This window comes from Bos indicus, chromosome 3, assembly GCF_029378745.1.
Source record: "Bos indicus isolate NIAB-ARS_2022 breed Sahiwal x Tharparkar chromosome 3, NIAB-ARS_B.indTharparkar_mat_pri_1.0, whole genome shotgun sequence".
In the NCBI taxonomy this organism is placed as follows: domain Eukaryota; kingdom Metazoa; phylum Chordata; class Mammalia; order Artiodactyla; family Bovidae; genus Bos; species Bos indicus.
The window spans coordinates 55,375,018-55,390,991 of NC_091762.1; the positions used below are offsets into that span (position 1 = coordinate 55,375,018).

General features: G+C 34.5%; 1 protein-coding gene across 3 annotated transcripts in view; it reads right to left on the bottom strand.

Annotated features, from left to right (window-relative positions):
• Positions 1–15,974, bottom strand: part of PKN2 (protein kinase N2) — a 135,728-nt gene that overhangs the window by 7,827 nt on the left and 111,927 nt on the right. For all 3 annotated transcript variants that reach the window (XM_019957146.2, XM_019957147.2, XM_019957145.2), the window contains 3 exons: positions 9,235–9,411; positions 4,647–4,709; positions 3,000–3,076 (listed from right to left, as the gene is read on the bottom strand). In XM_019957146.2, the coding sequence (XP_019812705.2) occupies positions 3,000–3,076; positions 4,647–4,709; positions 9,235–9,411 (317 nt within the window). The remainder of the gene's footprint in view (positions 1–2,999; positions 3,077–4,646; positions 4,710–9,234; positions 9,412–15,974) is intronic.

Below are 15,974 nucleotides of genomic sequence, written 5' to 3' on the forward strand. Positions count from 1 at the left end.
CAAAATTAAAGGTGTACATTTGTGCATGGTGATCAAACTCAAAATACATCAAAGATTCTTTTTTTATATTTATTTATTTATTTTTTACTTCACCAGATCGTAGCTGCAGCACATAGAATCTTTTAGCTGTGGAATGTGGGCTCTAGTTCCCTGATCCAGAATCAAATCCAGATCCCCTGTACTGAGAGCTCAGAGTCCTGAGCACTGGACCACCAGGGTAGCCCATGAAAAAGATTTTAAAGAAAATGCTATGAATTAATATGGAGTAAACTGCAACTCTATTATTTAATTAATGGATAAAAATAAAATTTCCGTGTTTCACTTTACTACTTATTTTTTCTTTCTTGTCATTACTTTATAAGTGCTGCTAAGAAGTTACAAAAGAAAAAAAAACTTATTCTAAACTTTAATTTCTACCCTGTCAATTAAATTTTTAAAATATGCTTACTTGCTTTATTATAAAAATAGCATTGAGTATAGTCTGAAAACTACCAAAAGCAAACCCTTGGATAATCAAGAGTTGAATCAAGAGTTGAATAAGTGTATTATATTATATAGAGATACAGTATTAACATTTTAGCTAACTGGTTTTCTAAATACATTCTTCATATTTAGTCACTAAATTGTGGCTGGTTCTTGCGGCCCCAAGGACTATAGCCTGCCAGGCTCTTCTGTCCATGGGATTCTCCAGGCAAGAATACTGGAGTAGGGCGCCATTTCCTTCTCCAGGGTATCTTCCTGACCCAGGAATCGAACTCAGGTCTCCTGCGTTGCAGGCAGATTCTTTACCGACTGGGCTACAAGGGAAGCCCAAATATGTTTCTCATAATACAGTAATAAATTAGTCAAATAAAATTCTACTTATTGAAGAAAATGTCTGAACGTATTCTAAAGTGTTAAAAGCTCATTCATCTTATGATGATCAGATCATCTTAGAAAGCTGACTTGGTACTTGGGATAGGAGGAGATGAGTCTCAGGTAGCTTATATGTGCAGGTGATACTTGAGAAGCATAAAGGATGAGCAGAAGCAAATAGAGTTGAGATAAGTGATAGTGGTGGAGAGACAAACACTGTAAGCAGTTTGGTTTTGCTGCAACAGAAGGTACTAAGAAGCAAGCTGCGAGAGATCTGGCTGGAGAAGGAGGCAGGCAGATCAGGTGAGGCAAGATATATCACGTCTTTGTCACTGAAGGTTTTTAGTAGGGACGTACCATGTTCAGCTTTGAATTTATACGGGCCTCTTTTGTATTTTAGCAATTATATGGCAGGTTGAGATTTGAGGAAGAAAAAGAATAGAGACAGAAAAGTTAAGAGGCTATTAAAGTAGCCTTGTTAAAACAAGATGATGATTGGAAATAGAAGGGAGATGAAAAACTTAAATATTGTTTGAAAAAAAAAACAAACATTAAGGAGGTAGATGTTAATACAATTTGGTGATTAACTGGATGTGGAAAGTAATGAAGAGGAGACAGTCCAGAACAATTTCACATTTTCGGATTGGGAGACAGGATTATGGCACCATCAACTGCCAGTGAGACTGAGGAAAAGAAACTATTTCTGTTTGGATAGTGATTCAGGTACCTACTGACTTGACTGTTCAAGTAAAACTGTCTAGTAGATAGCTGACTATATATGTTTGGAAAGGAAATGATAGATTTGGGAATCATTAGTTAGGAGAAGGCAATGGCACCCCACTCCAGTACTGTTGCCCGGAAAATCCCATGGATGGAGGAGCCTGGTAGGCTGCAGTCCATGGGGTCGCTAAGAGTCGGACACGACTGAGCGACTTCACTTTCACTTTTCACTTTCATGCACTGGAGAAGGAAATGGCAACCCACTCCAGTGTTCTTGCCTGGAGAATCCCATGTACAGAGAAGCCTGGTAGGCTGTAGTCCATGGGGTTGCACAGAGTCGGACACGACTGAAGCGACTTAGCAGCAGTATATAATGGCTAGCTAAAAACTACCTAAGAATAGCAATGGGCTAAGGCCAGACTCCGAGGAACAAAACCATTTCAGTCAACAGTGTTTGGTACATGTCCAATACAGAGAGATCCAATAAAAGAAAAAAACTCACTGGATTCAATAATTAGGAGGTCAGTGGGTAAATAACGGACAAAGCTTTACAAAAGACATTCATTCATTCATCCAACTACTTATTAATTAAATACTCACTGAATACTCAAGATGTGCCGAGCACTACAGCATATGGTGGGAAGAAAGCTGAATAAGAAACAAGAAGTACCAGGGTAGAGAGGGAGACCATGTTTCCTACAATACAATGCATTAAATGTGCCTATTTACTGAATTAGGCACAGTGCCACAAACTGTGGCACTATCTCTAGCTGTCATAATACTCCTAAACAAGAAGAATTACACTTATTTTATAGCTGAGAAAACAGACTCCATGAGGTTAGAAGTAACTTGTCCAAAGACACAGAGCAAATAAGTGGCAGAGTCAGGCTTCAAGGGTGGTGCCTAAGCCCATGCTTTTTACACTTTCTTATGCTACATATGATTCAAATTGTCCCAGTTTAGGTATTTATTTACTTCTGTGTACACACACACACACATATATATACATAAAATACATATGCATTTTTTCCTATTTAAAATGTTGAAAGTTTTAAGAGGCAGGAGAGGTTTTTAGGCATATGTAATTTAAATTTACTCTGCACAATCACAGCAAAGCAAAAAATCTGGTGATTGACCAATGCTTTCTTAGAGTAGTGACAAAATTATTAACCATACAAAGAAAGTCTTATTTTCCATACTGTGATTTCTGAAAACCTAATCTTATTCATGTTCACAGAATAAATTCTTAATAATTGTTATAGATTAGGTTATATGAGCAATCTGTAATATCTCAATAAAGAATAAAGTTTAATTTTTAATAAATTAAAAAATACATTTTGCTTTCCATAGACAAATCAGGAAAACTTCCAAAGAACAAAGCAATAGTAATTTATTAGAAAAGGCACTTTAAAATATCCAATTACCTTCTTTGCAAAGACCAAAGTCAGCAATTTTCACAAAGCCCTCTGTATCTAGTAATAAGTTATCCAATTTCAAATCTCTGTTCAGGATAAAAAAAAAGCAAAATGAAAAAAAATCAATAAAATCAGTAGATAATAAAGTAGAAACATCATTTTAATATGAGTTATACTTTCTCTTTACTAAAAAATGAGTTTTTTCATATTATGGTTTGAGATATACTATAAATACTATATTGTAAATATGCATTTTCATTTTGGGGCAAGATTATTACTTTACAAAATATAATTTCTGAATATTCCCCCATTATGTAGAAAAGTAAGACTGTATCCAAGAGAAATGTTTTATTTATTTAAATATATATTTTAAAGCTTAGAAAGAGTTCATGTATCTTTCATGATACCTATACTTTCATGTTATTCAAGCTTAATAAATAAATAAGTTAATGGCCATGCCACGTGGCATGTAAGATCTCAGTTACTGTACGAGGGACTGAATTTGGTCTACAGTAGTGAAAGCGCTGAATCCAAACCACTAGATCACCAGGGAACTCTCAGACTTGTTTGAATTCCCTACATACCATCCATAAGAAAGAACTGTCAAATGAACAGCATAAATAGGGTATGAGCAAGCAGGTTTAACATTCTAAGAGAATAATTCAAAATAAAGAGGGAGTTATTAAGTCATACTAAATGATTACAAATTAACTTGAAAATATTTTATTCTTTGAGTATAATAAGGTCATGAGGAAACCATTACCTTGAAAACATAGTTAGAAGTTGAATAAACTCATGTTTATAGTCTTTTAATTCTGACTGGCCTTCCTACAATTTGTCTGATCTAGAGCAATGCTGTTCAAGGTGTTAGCCACAGACGAGCTCCTGGACTATGAAGTATTTCTAACTGGTCTACAATTTGGTAAGGAGTTTGTGTCAGTACATAAATCAGCTAATCAGCTATGTCCTCAAGTACACTTCATTAAGCAAGGCTTAATGAAGGAAGCAAAATGGCACAAGCCACTTATCATGAACAAATTTTCAGTAGTAGTAGTCTATAGAAATTTTCTATAGTAGATCAACTGAATAGAAATATTCACCAGGATGAATATTGTTGGTAAATTGTGTTATCATAGGCCAGCTTACCAGAGAAGGCAATGGCACCCCACTCCAGTACTCTTGCCTGGAAAATCCCATGGGTGGAGGAGCCTGGTAGGCTGCAGTCCATGGGGTCGCTAAGAGTGGGGCACAACTAAGCGACTTCACTTTCACTTTTCACTTTCATGCACTGGAGAAGGAAATGGCAACCCACTCCAGTATTCTTGCCTGGAGAATCCCAGGGACAGAGGAGCCTAGTGGGCTGCTGTCTATGGGGTTGCACAGAGTTGGACACGACTGAAGCGACTTAGCAGCAGCAGGCCAGCTTACAATTTGACTATTCTAATTAGGTAATGGTCAGAGGACCAGTAACAGAGAAGTTCATCATATAATTGTTATGTTAACTATGTCTTTCAAAATTGGGTTTTAACTTTTTTAGTGGTCACTTACCATATGAAAGAGAAAATTATGAAGATGGTTAAACACAAACTATTCTTAATTATCTTTAATTCTACTTCATATCAATAAGCAATTAGAAGATATCAAAATTTTACTCACCTATAAACAATTTTGTGTTCATGCAAATACTGCAACCCAAGAACTACACATGCAGCATAAAATCTGTTTCAAGAATTAAATCAAAGAATTTTAATAAATTCCACTGTTTTTGAATCCCAGAGTTTATACCTTTATGCTTTGGAGCAGAACTCTAGTCAACTAATTTCACAAATATTGAGTCCTTACTATGTGCCAGACATGTAAGATATGTGCTAAGTCTTTTAAAAATAAGAAAAATACAGTCTCTAAAATGGAAGCCATTAACTTCGTCTGGGTGGGGGTCACTTAAGTCCTTAAGCGTAGATATTTGATCTGGTTCTTTGGAAAAAATTACAATATGCCATTATAGAGGCAGAAGGATGTTATAAAAGGTAGAACTTTTGTGGGGGAAATATAGGGCATTTCCCTAAGAGGGAAAGGAATAGCGGTGTACAAGGCATAGCATGTTTGACAACCAATAACAAGTCTGTGGCTGAAGTAAATGCTGAGGTAAGAAGTAGTGGAAGATGAGGCTGAGAAGACAGCCTGAGATTTAGTTGCAAAAGACCCTGATTGTCATATTATGAACAAAGGCATACCTTGTTTTACTGCATTTTCACTGTTATTGTGTTTCACAGATAACTGTTTGTTTTTTTTTTAAACAAATTGCAGGTTTGTGGCAACCCTGAATAGAAACACAATGGGTGCCATTTTTCCAACAGCATTTGCTCACGTCAAGTGTCTGTTTCATATTTTAGTAATTCTCTCAATATGTCAAACTTTTTCATCACCATTATGTTCGTTATGGTGATCTGTGATCTCTGACATTACTATCGCAAAGGCTCAGGTGATAGTTAGCATTTTTTAGCAAAGTATTTCTTCATTAAAGTATGTACATTTTTTAAAAAGACAATGCTGGGAGTAAGTGACTGAAATAAAAAAAAAACAAGAAAAAATAAATAAATAAAAAGACAATGCTATCATACACTTAATAGACTACAGTATAGTGTAAATGTAACTTTTAAATGCACTGGGAAACCAGAAAATTCACATGACTCATTTTATTATGATATTTGTTTTAATGCAGTGGTCTGGAACTGAACTTCCAATATCTCTGAGGTATGCCTGTACTGAAAATTCTTCTTTTAGCAATACTGAATCAAACCATTTTAAAGAGAGCAGAATGATCAGATTTATGTTAGAGAGAAATTTCTTGACAGTAGTGTGAAGGCTGGAGTGCAAGTAGGTAGATATCCAGAGGGATAAGGAACAGATAAAGCTGAAGTGATAGTACCGATGAAAGATCATTAGAACCTCTAATGTAGTGACCACAAAGAGAATAAGAGATTGATTTAAGAGAAACTTTAAAATGAGCACAACAGGACTTAGTGTCTCATTAGCTATTAATATAAAGGATGAGGGAGAAGGAAAAGCTGAAAATGATTCTCAAGGTTTCCTTTTTATTATAATGAAGAGGTGAAGAAATAGAAGTAGCCCAGGTTTTGTGGGGAAAGTGAGTTTGTGTTTGCCTATTGACCTCAAATTGCCTCGGGACAGGTGAAGACGTCTGGAAATTGGCTAAATAGGTTTCGATCTTAGGAAAACTTCAACCAAGCTAGAATATTAACTCTTGAGAGACTGGACCATGTTTGTATTTTTCAGAGTTCAGCCTAAATGCTGAGCAAAATGCTTGATACACAATAGCCTTAATGAATGAGGAGGTAGGTCAATAATAAATGAATGAATTAAAAAATGCAGGGCTGTCTTCAGTGTAGAATAGCCTACAAGGAGACACGTAAGAGAATCTTAATTTTACAAGTAATACAAGGATATTTCCTCTATAAAAAACACATAACACCCGTACCCCAAAGCACAATTTTTCATTCATACATCTCCATCTCATCCTAACGCCACTACTATCCATAGAGATAATTGCTCTTATTAGTTTGGTGACTGTTCTCCAAACTTTTAGAATGCATTTATTTGTACATATAGATAATGCAGATATGTTTTGTGTTTATTTTTATAAAGATGGAGCCATAATTTTGAGAATTTTAAAATTCAACTATTAATAAATATTTTATTATACATTAGATCTTAAATAATTATCAGAAGTGAAGTCCATTAAAACAATGTGATTCTAAACTTGCTTAAGGTATTTTTTTTTTAAAGCAAACTTATTTTGGTGGCAAAACAAAACTGTGACAATTATAAAAATACCTTGATTTCTCTTTTATTTGTAAAAAGACTGTCCTAATGATACTTAGTAAATAACTGAGTACAGGGAGTATGTTCAAATTAAACCTTTAAGATAAATATTTCACAGAAACAGAAAATGAAGCTCTCACAGAGTAACTATTTTAAAATCACATAGCTAGAACACAGCAAGGCTAGGACTAATTTTGATTCTATTGTCTCAAGCAATAATATGTTTGCCTAGCATATGTGAGCCACCCCTCCCCTCGAGGTGTTCTACTAGTACACAGGATAGACATAAGTGATCATTGTGCCCCTTTAGTGAGTGGAGACAGACAACCAAAAATGTAAAAAATAAATAAGACAATTTCAGATATAAATAAAGTGGAATGGAGAACATAAAATATAAAACAGAATAGAATGGCCTGATTTAGACATTATTGATACAGTGATATTTTAGATAAAGTACTCAAGAAAGGACCTTCAAAGAAATGACATTGCAGGTGAGATCTGAATGATTAAAGGGAGGTACTGCAGATATAAAGTATTGCAATGTAGCATTTTATTCTTGTATTTCACTGGGGTTAATTGTTTCATTGGTACTATGTAATCTGTACTCTCAAAAATAATAAAAAGTGTGTTAATGCAGAATAGGAATTTACATTTATCTCAAAAAAGAAGCGTAACAAAACAAAAACAAAATGTCCATGGCAGTTAGTACAGGGCTAGGCATAGTCTAGATGGCCTGCTTTTAATTTTTAAATATGCAGGGAACAAATTTTTAATGGCCGCCTATTATTTTGTGGCTTTTGCCTCCTTTATTGAAAGCTTCACTATCCACCAGAACTAATGCCCTATTTCTTTATTTGAAATTTGAAAATATGACAGTACTACTATCTGTTCTACCTCTAATGGTTATGGTAAGAATCAAATAAAGGGAGGAAAGTAAAAATGTTACACAAATGTCAGTTGTCAGAATACAGACAAGAGATAAAGATTTTATAATAAACCCAATAAAGGTTTACTGAGCTTCCCTGTGGTAAAGAATCCTCCTGCCAATTCAGGAGATGCAGGTTCGATCCCTGGGTCAGGAAAATACCTTGGAGAAGGAAACGACAACCCACTCCAGTATTCTTGCCTGGGAAACCACATGGGCAGAGGAGCTTGGCAGGTTACAGTCCATGAGGTCACAAAAGAGTTGGTCTCAACTTAGTGACTGAACAACAACAACAAACATTTACTAATCACTGGTTTATGATTTTTATATTTTGGAGGCAGAATTTAGATGTTGCAGGTAAGGAAAAAAGAGAATCAAGAATGACTCCTTGTGTTTTGGTCTGAACAACTGGTACATGGTATTACCATTTAATGAGAGAGAAGACTAGAAGAGCAACAGGCTGGGGAGTGGTGGGTGAAGTGGGGGGAAATGGAAAACATCAGGAGCTCATTTTGAGATACTTGAAATACTTATCAGCTACATAAAGGGAAAAGTCAAGTTGGCTGCTGAATGCTATTAGAGTTGGAAGTTTAGGAACGATACAAGGGCTGGACATATAAATTTGGTGAACACCTGCACATAGAGTATAGCTATTAAGAGTAAATTTTCCTGGGGTCAAATACCTAGCTCCACACTTAAGAGCTACAGAACTGAGATAACAACAGGGGAGAATATATACACATTATGTTTAGTCACAAGTGTTTGTTATTATTTATTCTTTTGCATCTGAATAAGCAAAACTTCCATATAATGTCACACTCAAAAACTACAAAAAGGATTATGGTGATAAATTAAAATAATTAACACAGTACCTGACATCCAGTAAGTATTCAGTGAAATATAAATTTTAAACAGTATACTCAGTTATTTATTATCAAAAATCTGGATTCTACACCCTTCATTGGAGGTGACATGCATATCAATCTTTTATATTTTTTCAGAGATATTTTAAGCATATGCATTAAGTATTTTAATACTTAAGGCATACTATTTTAAACTACCCCTTAAAATGCAAATATAAATATTTCATACAAATATAAGATAAGAACTCTTCTAAATTTTTTTTTTCACTTAACAATGTACTTTGAGTATAGTTAATATTTAAAGTTATGGTCCCAGGTGGCATTAATTAGGGATAAAATATACTAGAAAAAAAAGAAATTCTACTAAAACAAACCTATATGGTATATCTAACTTATCAAGTGTGACTTAGGGTAATACATGAAATTTTCAACATGAACAACAGAGAAAAATAGATACATTTATATATGGCAAAAAGGCAAGTAAAGAGTTCTAAGACTCCTTCCTCTATTTTCCATTTGAGGGAAAAAAATAAATCTAAAATTCAGAGAGTTTTCTTTCTTCCCAGAAAGCAATCAGTCATGAAGAAACTCAGAGAAACGTCTAAATACTCACACAGCTCTTGGTTCAGAAAAGACATCAGTGTGAATGTGCATCATTAGGTCCCCACCGGCAGCATATTCCATTACAAAGCAAACATGCTCTTTGGTTTGGAAACATGCAAAAAGGTTCACCAAAAAGGGATGCCTTACACTGTTCACAGTTTCAAAAATTCTTTTTTCACACATCAGGCTGTAAGAGAAAACATTAAAATATCACTGGTATTTTTTTTTAAAGTTCTAGTTGCAAATAACATTCTTTAAAAATTACTAAACTCTTAAAATAAGCGAAGCTCTTAATCATTATGACTTTAAAACCGTAAAATATGTCATTTTGCTATAAATGCTTTGAAAATTTGGGCTATGTGATATATAAATAACTTTAATCTAAATATGATTACCATGACATAAAATTCACTATTGATAGTATCAGAGTAGCACACATAAGACTAGTGGTAATCATAAAAATGTCTTAATTGCAAGTGAATTGTGAACATTTTTCAGAAATTGGTCAGAGGATTTAGGAACCTAAAGCATAATTTTAAAATATAGACTTTGTCATCAAGGTGATTTCAAGGATAGTGTATAATTCACAAACTATGGTATCCAAATATTCTATCATATAAAGCTGAGAGGTAAAAATACACTATATAGTATTTTAATTTAGAAGGCTACTGGAAAATAAAGGAGTTCATGGAGAATTCTATAACATGCTTATAGGAAGCTCTTGGAGAATGATACAATTTATCTATAAAATCTATATAGCTATCACAGGTTTTCCCTGTAAGAATTCTTATAAACTGTTTAAAAGAACAGTGGTCAAACTTATTGACTCTGAAACATTAATTTTGCCTAAATGGCAAGAAATACCAACCTTCTGTCCCCTGAAAACATTTAGTAAATCAACCTGACTTAAATCTCAAAGCAGAAATATATACACTGGTAAATTTACGGTGGATAACCAACAAGGAACTCTATTCAATAATATGTAACAGCCTAAATGGGAAAAGAATTTGAAAAATAGACACACGTATACATATAACTGAAAGGAAAAAAAAAACCTCAAAGCAGAAGAAAACCAGGTCAAACATTATTCAAATATAACTTTGAATTAACGTTTTAAGGACTCATCAATATACAAATTTAATTTTACATTTATGTTTCTAACATAAAATAGGCATTTTTTGGTTTGTTTTTGAGACCAGAATAAAAAACTGCTATTAAAGTTTGTTGAAAAGCATTAATAATGCTTTTATTTTTAAAATTAACGAATTGTTTAGATTTGTGTTTATGTGTATATGTGGTTGTTGATTTCAAAATACCAAACCAAAATTCTAATGTTAGAAGGAGGTAGACTCATTCTCCTTTCTTTGGGATCTCTTAAGAATTAATTTTAACAGGTTAAAGATTAAAGCATTTGTCTGGATATCCAGACTATATTGCTATGACTCAAGAAAATTAAAGAGAATTTTAAAACATTTAAAAGTATAACTGTTGTGTAGAAGGAACATGGAATTTTCAATGCTGTTAATATAGTTGTATTCTGAATGATGAACTAAAACATCTCTTCAGTTTTAAATACAGTAAATATAGCTCCTATGAAATAGTGTTTACAGTAGATCTAATATGGTCATATTCTAGATGAGTTCTTACCCTCTATTTCATACAGTTTGTTTATAATTTTATATATACTCAGAAACCCCCATTATAATTGCTTCTAGAGTGTTTGGCTTATGTCTACATACATTTGCAAGGTTTCTAAATGCTACTGCAAATTAAGTCACTATTAGAAATAAATTCACAGATGATTAAAAAGAAAAGTTAATAGCTTTGACTTTATCACCATTTAAATGTATTGGAAAATAATGTACAATTGGGCAAGATCTGCAAATTAGATTCTAAGACAAGTGATTTACTCAGTCTATCTAAATTGTGGCTAATTAGGATAAAATATACACATGAAATAACAAACTGACAAGATGTTTTGTTGTCAAGCAGACGACAAACATGGCCTCTTCACTGTGTATCAGTCATGCATGAATTACTAATCCACTACTGGTGAGTTACTGATTCTCAACTGGATGGGTAACTATAAGGTTAGACCTGTGTTGAACATATAAATGGTCTAAAGAACTGATGAGAGTGCTCCTTAAAATGGTTTTAATCCCATTCATAGAATTCTTTGATGAGGACTGACAATATTGATGAGGACTGGATATAGATCTTAGGTAAAGGAGGAAAGCTCTTTTACAGACCCAAACAAGAATAATAATTTTAAGCATGTTACATCACACCAAAAAGCTGCTCCATAAGTCTTTAAATTTTCCCAATTTAATCTAAATTGTATGTTCTCCTTAAAAGTCCATGAAAAACTTGAAACTTTATTCATTTTGTCCAAAACATTTTTCCCTAAATTGTCATTTCTCCTCTCCATGTTCCCACATATCTTCCATCTGCCAAAGACCAGCACAATCCATTCTTCTTTACAAGGTCTTACCTACATCCACCAGTGCATTGTCACTTTGATGTTTCCCCTTTTATGAGCTGTGACTGTCTGTTGTTTATCTTTAACTCAAGCATATCTAATTTCTTTTATTTGCATAACGTATTTATGGTTTATCTCCCTAAGTGACTAGTTCAATTCTAACATTTTTTTTTTGCATATTTCCTTTAGTACATTATTAGATATGTTAGAAACTTAAAAACTATATAAATAGTTATTTTGGTCAGTAGAAAATTACATCACTAATAAGGCTAATCTTAGGATTAAAGCATATATATGTATATATGATATATATAAAAAATCTGGCTAGCCATGTTTTTGTTCTGCAACTGCAAAAATGTACTTCCAAGTCTATTCTTTTGCTTGGAAATTTGAACTGGTACAGAAACCAAGCTGAATGAGGAGGCATAACTGTAACATATATTTAACATTCTTACTTAGGAGTAGGGGAAGATGGCACTCAGGAAGTTCAACTATTGGTAGGTGGAAAACGTGATCTTCGTACATGAATTGCATTACTTTGAAGTTAGTGCATAATTTATGTAAAGGCAGTAAAAAATGTTCAAACTTCCAGTTATAAGATAAGTAAGTACTAGAGATATAATGTACAATATGATAAATAAAATTAACATTGCTGTATGTTATATATAAAAGTTGTTGAGAGAATAATGAGTTCTCATAACACGGAAAAATATGTATTTTTCTATTTTTGAATTTTGTATCTATATGATGCTCACTTAACTTACTGTGATAATCATTTCAAGATGTACATAAATCAAATAATGAGGCTGTACACCTTAAACTTATACAGTACTGCAGGTCAATTCTGTCTCAATAAAAGCAGCAGAAAACAAAAACAAACCAAAAAAACAAAAAATAAGTTGGTCTGGAATTTTCTATAAGTAAAATAATAAGATTCATACTAGAAAAATAAAATTTAGAAAATAAAACTGACATTAAGAACCATCAAGTATTCCAGAAATACCTATTAAAAAACTGCACTTATATGCAATAACATTGAATTCTATGGATCTATTAAAAGAATGAACTGAAAAGTGGATATAGTGGATTTCTGTTTAGTTATTTACTATTCAGACTTTCAAGTTACATTATTTTTAAAAACATGCTAATCTATTTTCTTATTTCCTAAATTAATTTTTTTCTTGCCTTCCTATAATTGTTCTCTTTCTGATGCTTTCCTCAAATTCCTCTAAGAGCGAGTTTTATTTCTCACTCTGAATTTTATATTTCCCTGTTTCTACTGGAGATTATTTTACTTCCATGTTACCAAATAAGTGAATTTATAACTGAAGTAAAATGAAGATCACTCATCAACCTTTCACTAAGGCTAGATTAATTCTGAATAAGGTCCGGGAGTAGGTGATGGACAGGAAAGCCTTGTGTGCTGCAGTCCATGGGGTCACAAAGAGACGGACACGCCTGAGGGACTGAACTGAGATTAATTTTGTTGTTGTTCAGTCGCTCAGGCATGTTGGACTATTTGTGACCCCATGGAACAGCAGCACACCAGGCTTCCATGTCCTTCACCATCTCCCAGAGCTTGCTCAAACTCATGTCCATTGAGTCAGTGATGCCATCTAACCATCTCATCCTCTGTCGTCCCCTTCTCCTATCTTCAATCTTTCCCAGCATCACAACCTTTCCTAACGAGTCAGCTCTTCACTGCAGGTGATCAAAATATTGGAGTTTCAGCATCAGTCCTTCCAAAGAATATTCAGGATTAATTTCCTTTAGGATTGACTGGTTTGATCGCCTTGCAGTCCAAGGGACTCTCAAGAATCTTCTCCAACACAACAGTTAAGCATCAATTCTCTGGCACTCAGCCTTCTTTATGGTCCAACTCTCACATCTGTACATGACTATTGGAAAAACCCATAGCTTTGACTACACGGACCTTTGTTGGCAAAGGATTTCTGCTTTTTAATACACTGTCTAGGTTTGTCATAGCTTTTCTTCCAAGGGCCAAGTGTCTTTTAAGTTCATGGCTGCAGTCATCATCTGCAGTAATAGGAGCCCAAGAAAATAAAGTCTCCCACTATTTCCATTGTTCCCCCATCTATTTGCCATGAAGTGACAAATGACATTTGGGACCAGATGCCATGACCTTCGATTTTTGAATGTTGAGTTTTAAGCCAGTTTTTTCACTTTCCTCTTTTACATTTACCAAGAGGCTCTCTAGTTCCTCTTATCTGAGGTTATTGATATTTCTCCCAGCAATCTTGACTCCAGCTTGTACTTCATGCAGCCCAGCATTTCGCATGATGTATTCTACATATAAGTTAAATAAGCAGGGTGACAATATACAGCCTCAACGTACTCCTTTCCCAATGTGGAGCCAGTCTGTTGTTCCATGTCCAGTTCTAACTGTTGCTTCTTGATTTGCATACAGGTTTCTCAGCAGGCAGGTAAGGTGGTCTGGTATTCCCATCTCTTGAAGAATTTTCCATAGTTTGTTGTGATCCACATAGTCAAAGGCTTTAGCGTAGTCAGTGAAGCAGAAGGACATTTTTTTTCTGGAATTCCCTTGCTTTTTTCTATAATCCAATGAAAAGTAAAGTGAAAGTCGCTCAGTCATGTCCGACTCTGCGACCCCATGGACCATAGAATTCTCCAGGCCAGAAACCTGGAGTGTGTAGCGTTTCCCTTCTTCAGGGGATCTTCCCAACCTAGAGATCAAACCCAGGTCTCCCGCATTGCAGGTGGATTCTTTACCAGCTAAGTCACAAGGGAAGCCAAAGAACATTGGAGTGGGTAGCCTATCCCTTCTCCAGCGGCTCTTCCTGACCCAGGAATCAAACCAGGGTCTCCTGCATTGCAGGTGGATTCTTTACCAACTGAGCTATGAGGGAAGCCCTCGCTTGCTATGATCCGAAGGATGTTGGTAATTTGATCTCTGTTCCTCTGCCATTTGTAAATCCAGCTTGATGATCTGCAAGTTCTCGGTTTCAATACTGTTGAAGCCTAGCTTGGAGAATTTTGAGCATTACTTTGCTAGCGTGTGACATGAGTGCAATTGTGTAGTAATATGAACATTCTTTGGCGTTGTCCTTCTTTGGGACTGGAATGAAAACTGACCTATTCTAGTCCTGTGGCCACTGTTGAGTGAGTTTTCTAAATTTGATGGCATATTCAGTACAGAACTTTAACAGCCTTATCTTTTAGGATTTAAAATAGCTCAACTGGAACTCCATCACCTCCACTGGTTTTGTTCATAGTGATGTTTCCTAAGGTACACTTGACTTCGCACTCCAGGATATCTGGCCTAGATGAGTGAGCCTACTACTGTGGTTATCTGGGTCATTACGATCTTTTTTGTATAGTTCTTCTGTGTATTCTTGCCACCTCTTAAAATAGGGGTAATGTCCTCAGTTCAGTTCAGTTGCTCAGTCGTGTCTGACTCTTTGCAACCCCATGAACTGCAGCACGCCAGGCCTCCCTGTCCATCACCAACTCCCGGAGTCCAAACCCATGTCCACTGAATCTGGCTAAAGCTTCATCCTCTGATCCAGACATTCTTCTTTAATAGTAATATTAACATTATTCTATCTATATTTAATTGCAAAGTTTTTTTTCCTACAGAGATGTGGCTCAAAACAGTAACAATGTAGCAGAAAGTTATATAAACCACCAAGTAATTACCACTTTCATATTACTAACTATTATTTTAGGCTATAAATGAATTTACCATTATGGATCTGGAATAAAGCAAATATTCTTCCAGAAAAACATCTGACCGTACTATTACTGTAATTAAAAACAGACTGACAGTGTAATTAAAGGTTTGCTTTAACTACTGATGTAACTGCTAGCATATACTATGGTGTTCAGAATATTTTATAAATATTATGCAAAATCCTGAGTTGTTTTAGATCAAGGAAGAGTTTATTTTGACATAATTGAGGAGTATGAGAAACAGATAAAAAATAAATAGGCAAATCCAAAAGGAAAAGATTTACATAAAGGAAACGCTCATCTTTTAAGATTGATCCTAATTCTAAGAACTTCCCATACAATGGAAATATATTAAAAATAGCAATTTGATATATTACATGGCAATAATCCAATTCAGTAAGGCAAGTATTACCAAAAAATGTATTTTAAAAATATGTGGGTTAATTGAGGCTCAAAGATGTTCAGTGAATTGCCCTGGGATCAAATCATTAATTAAGAAGGAACAATCAGGACTAGAGAATCTTCTCACTTATAATCCCAGGCTGTTTTCATTACATAGG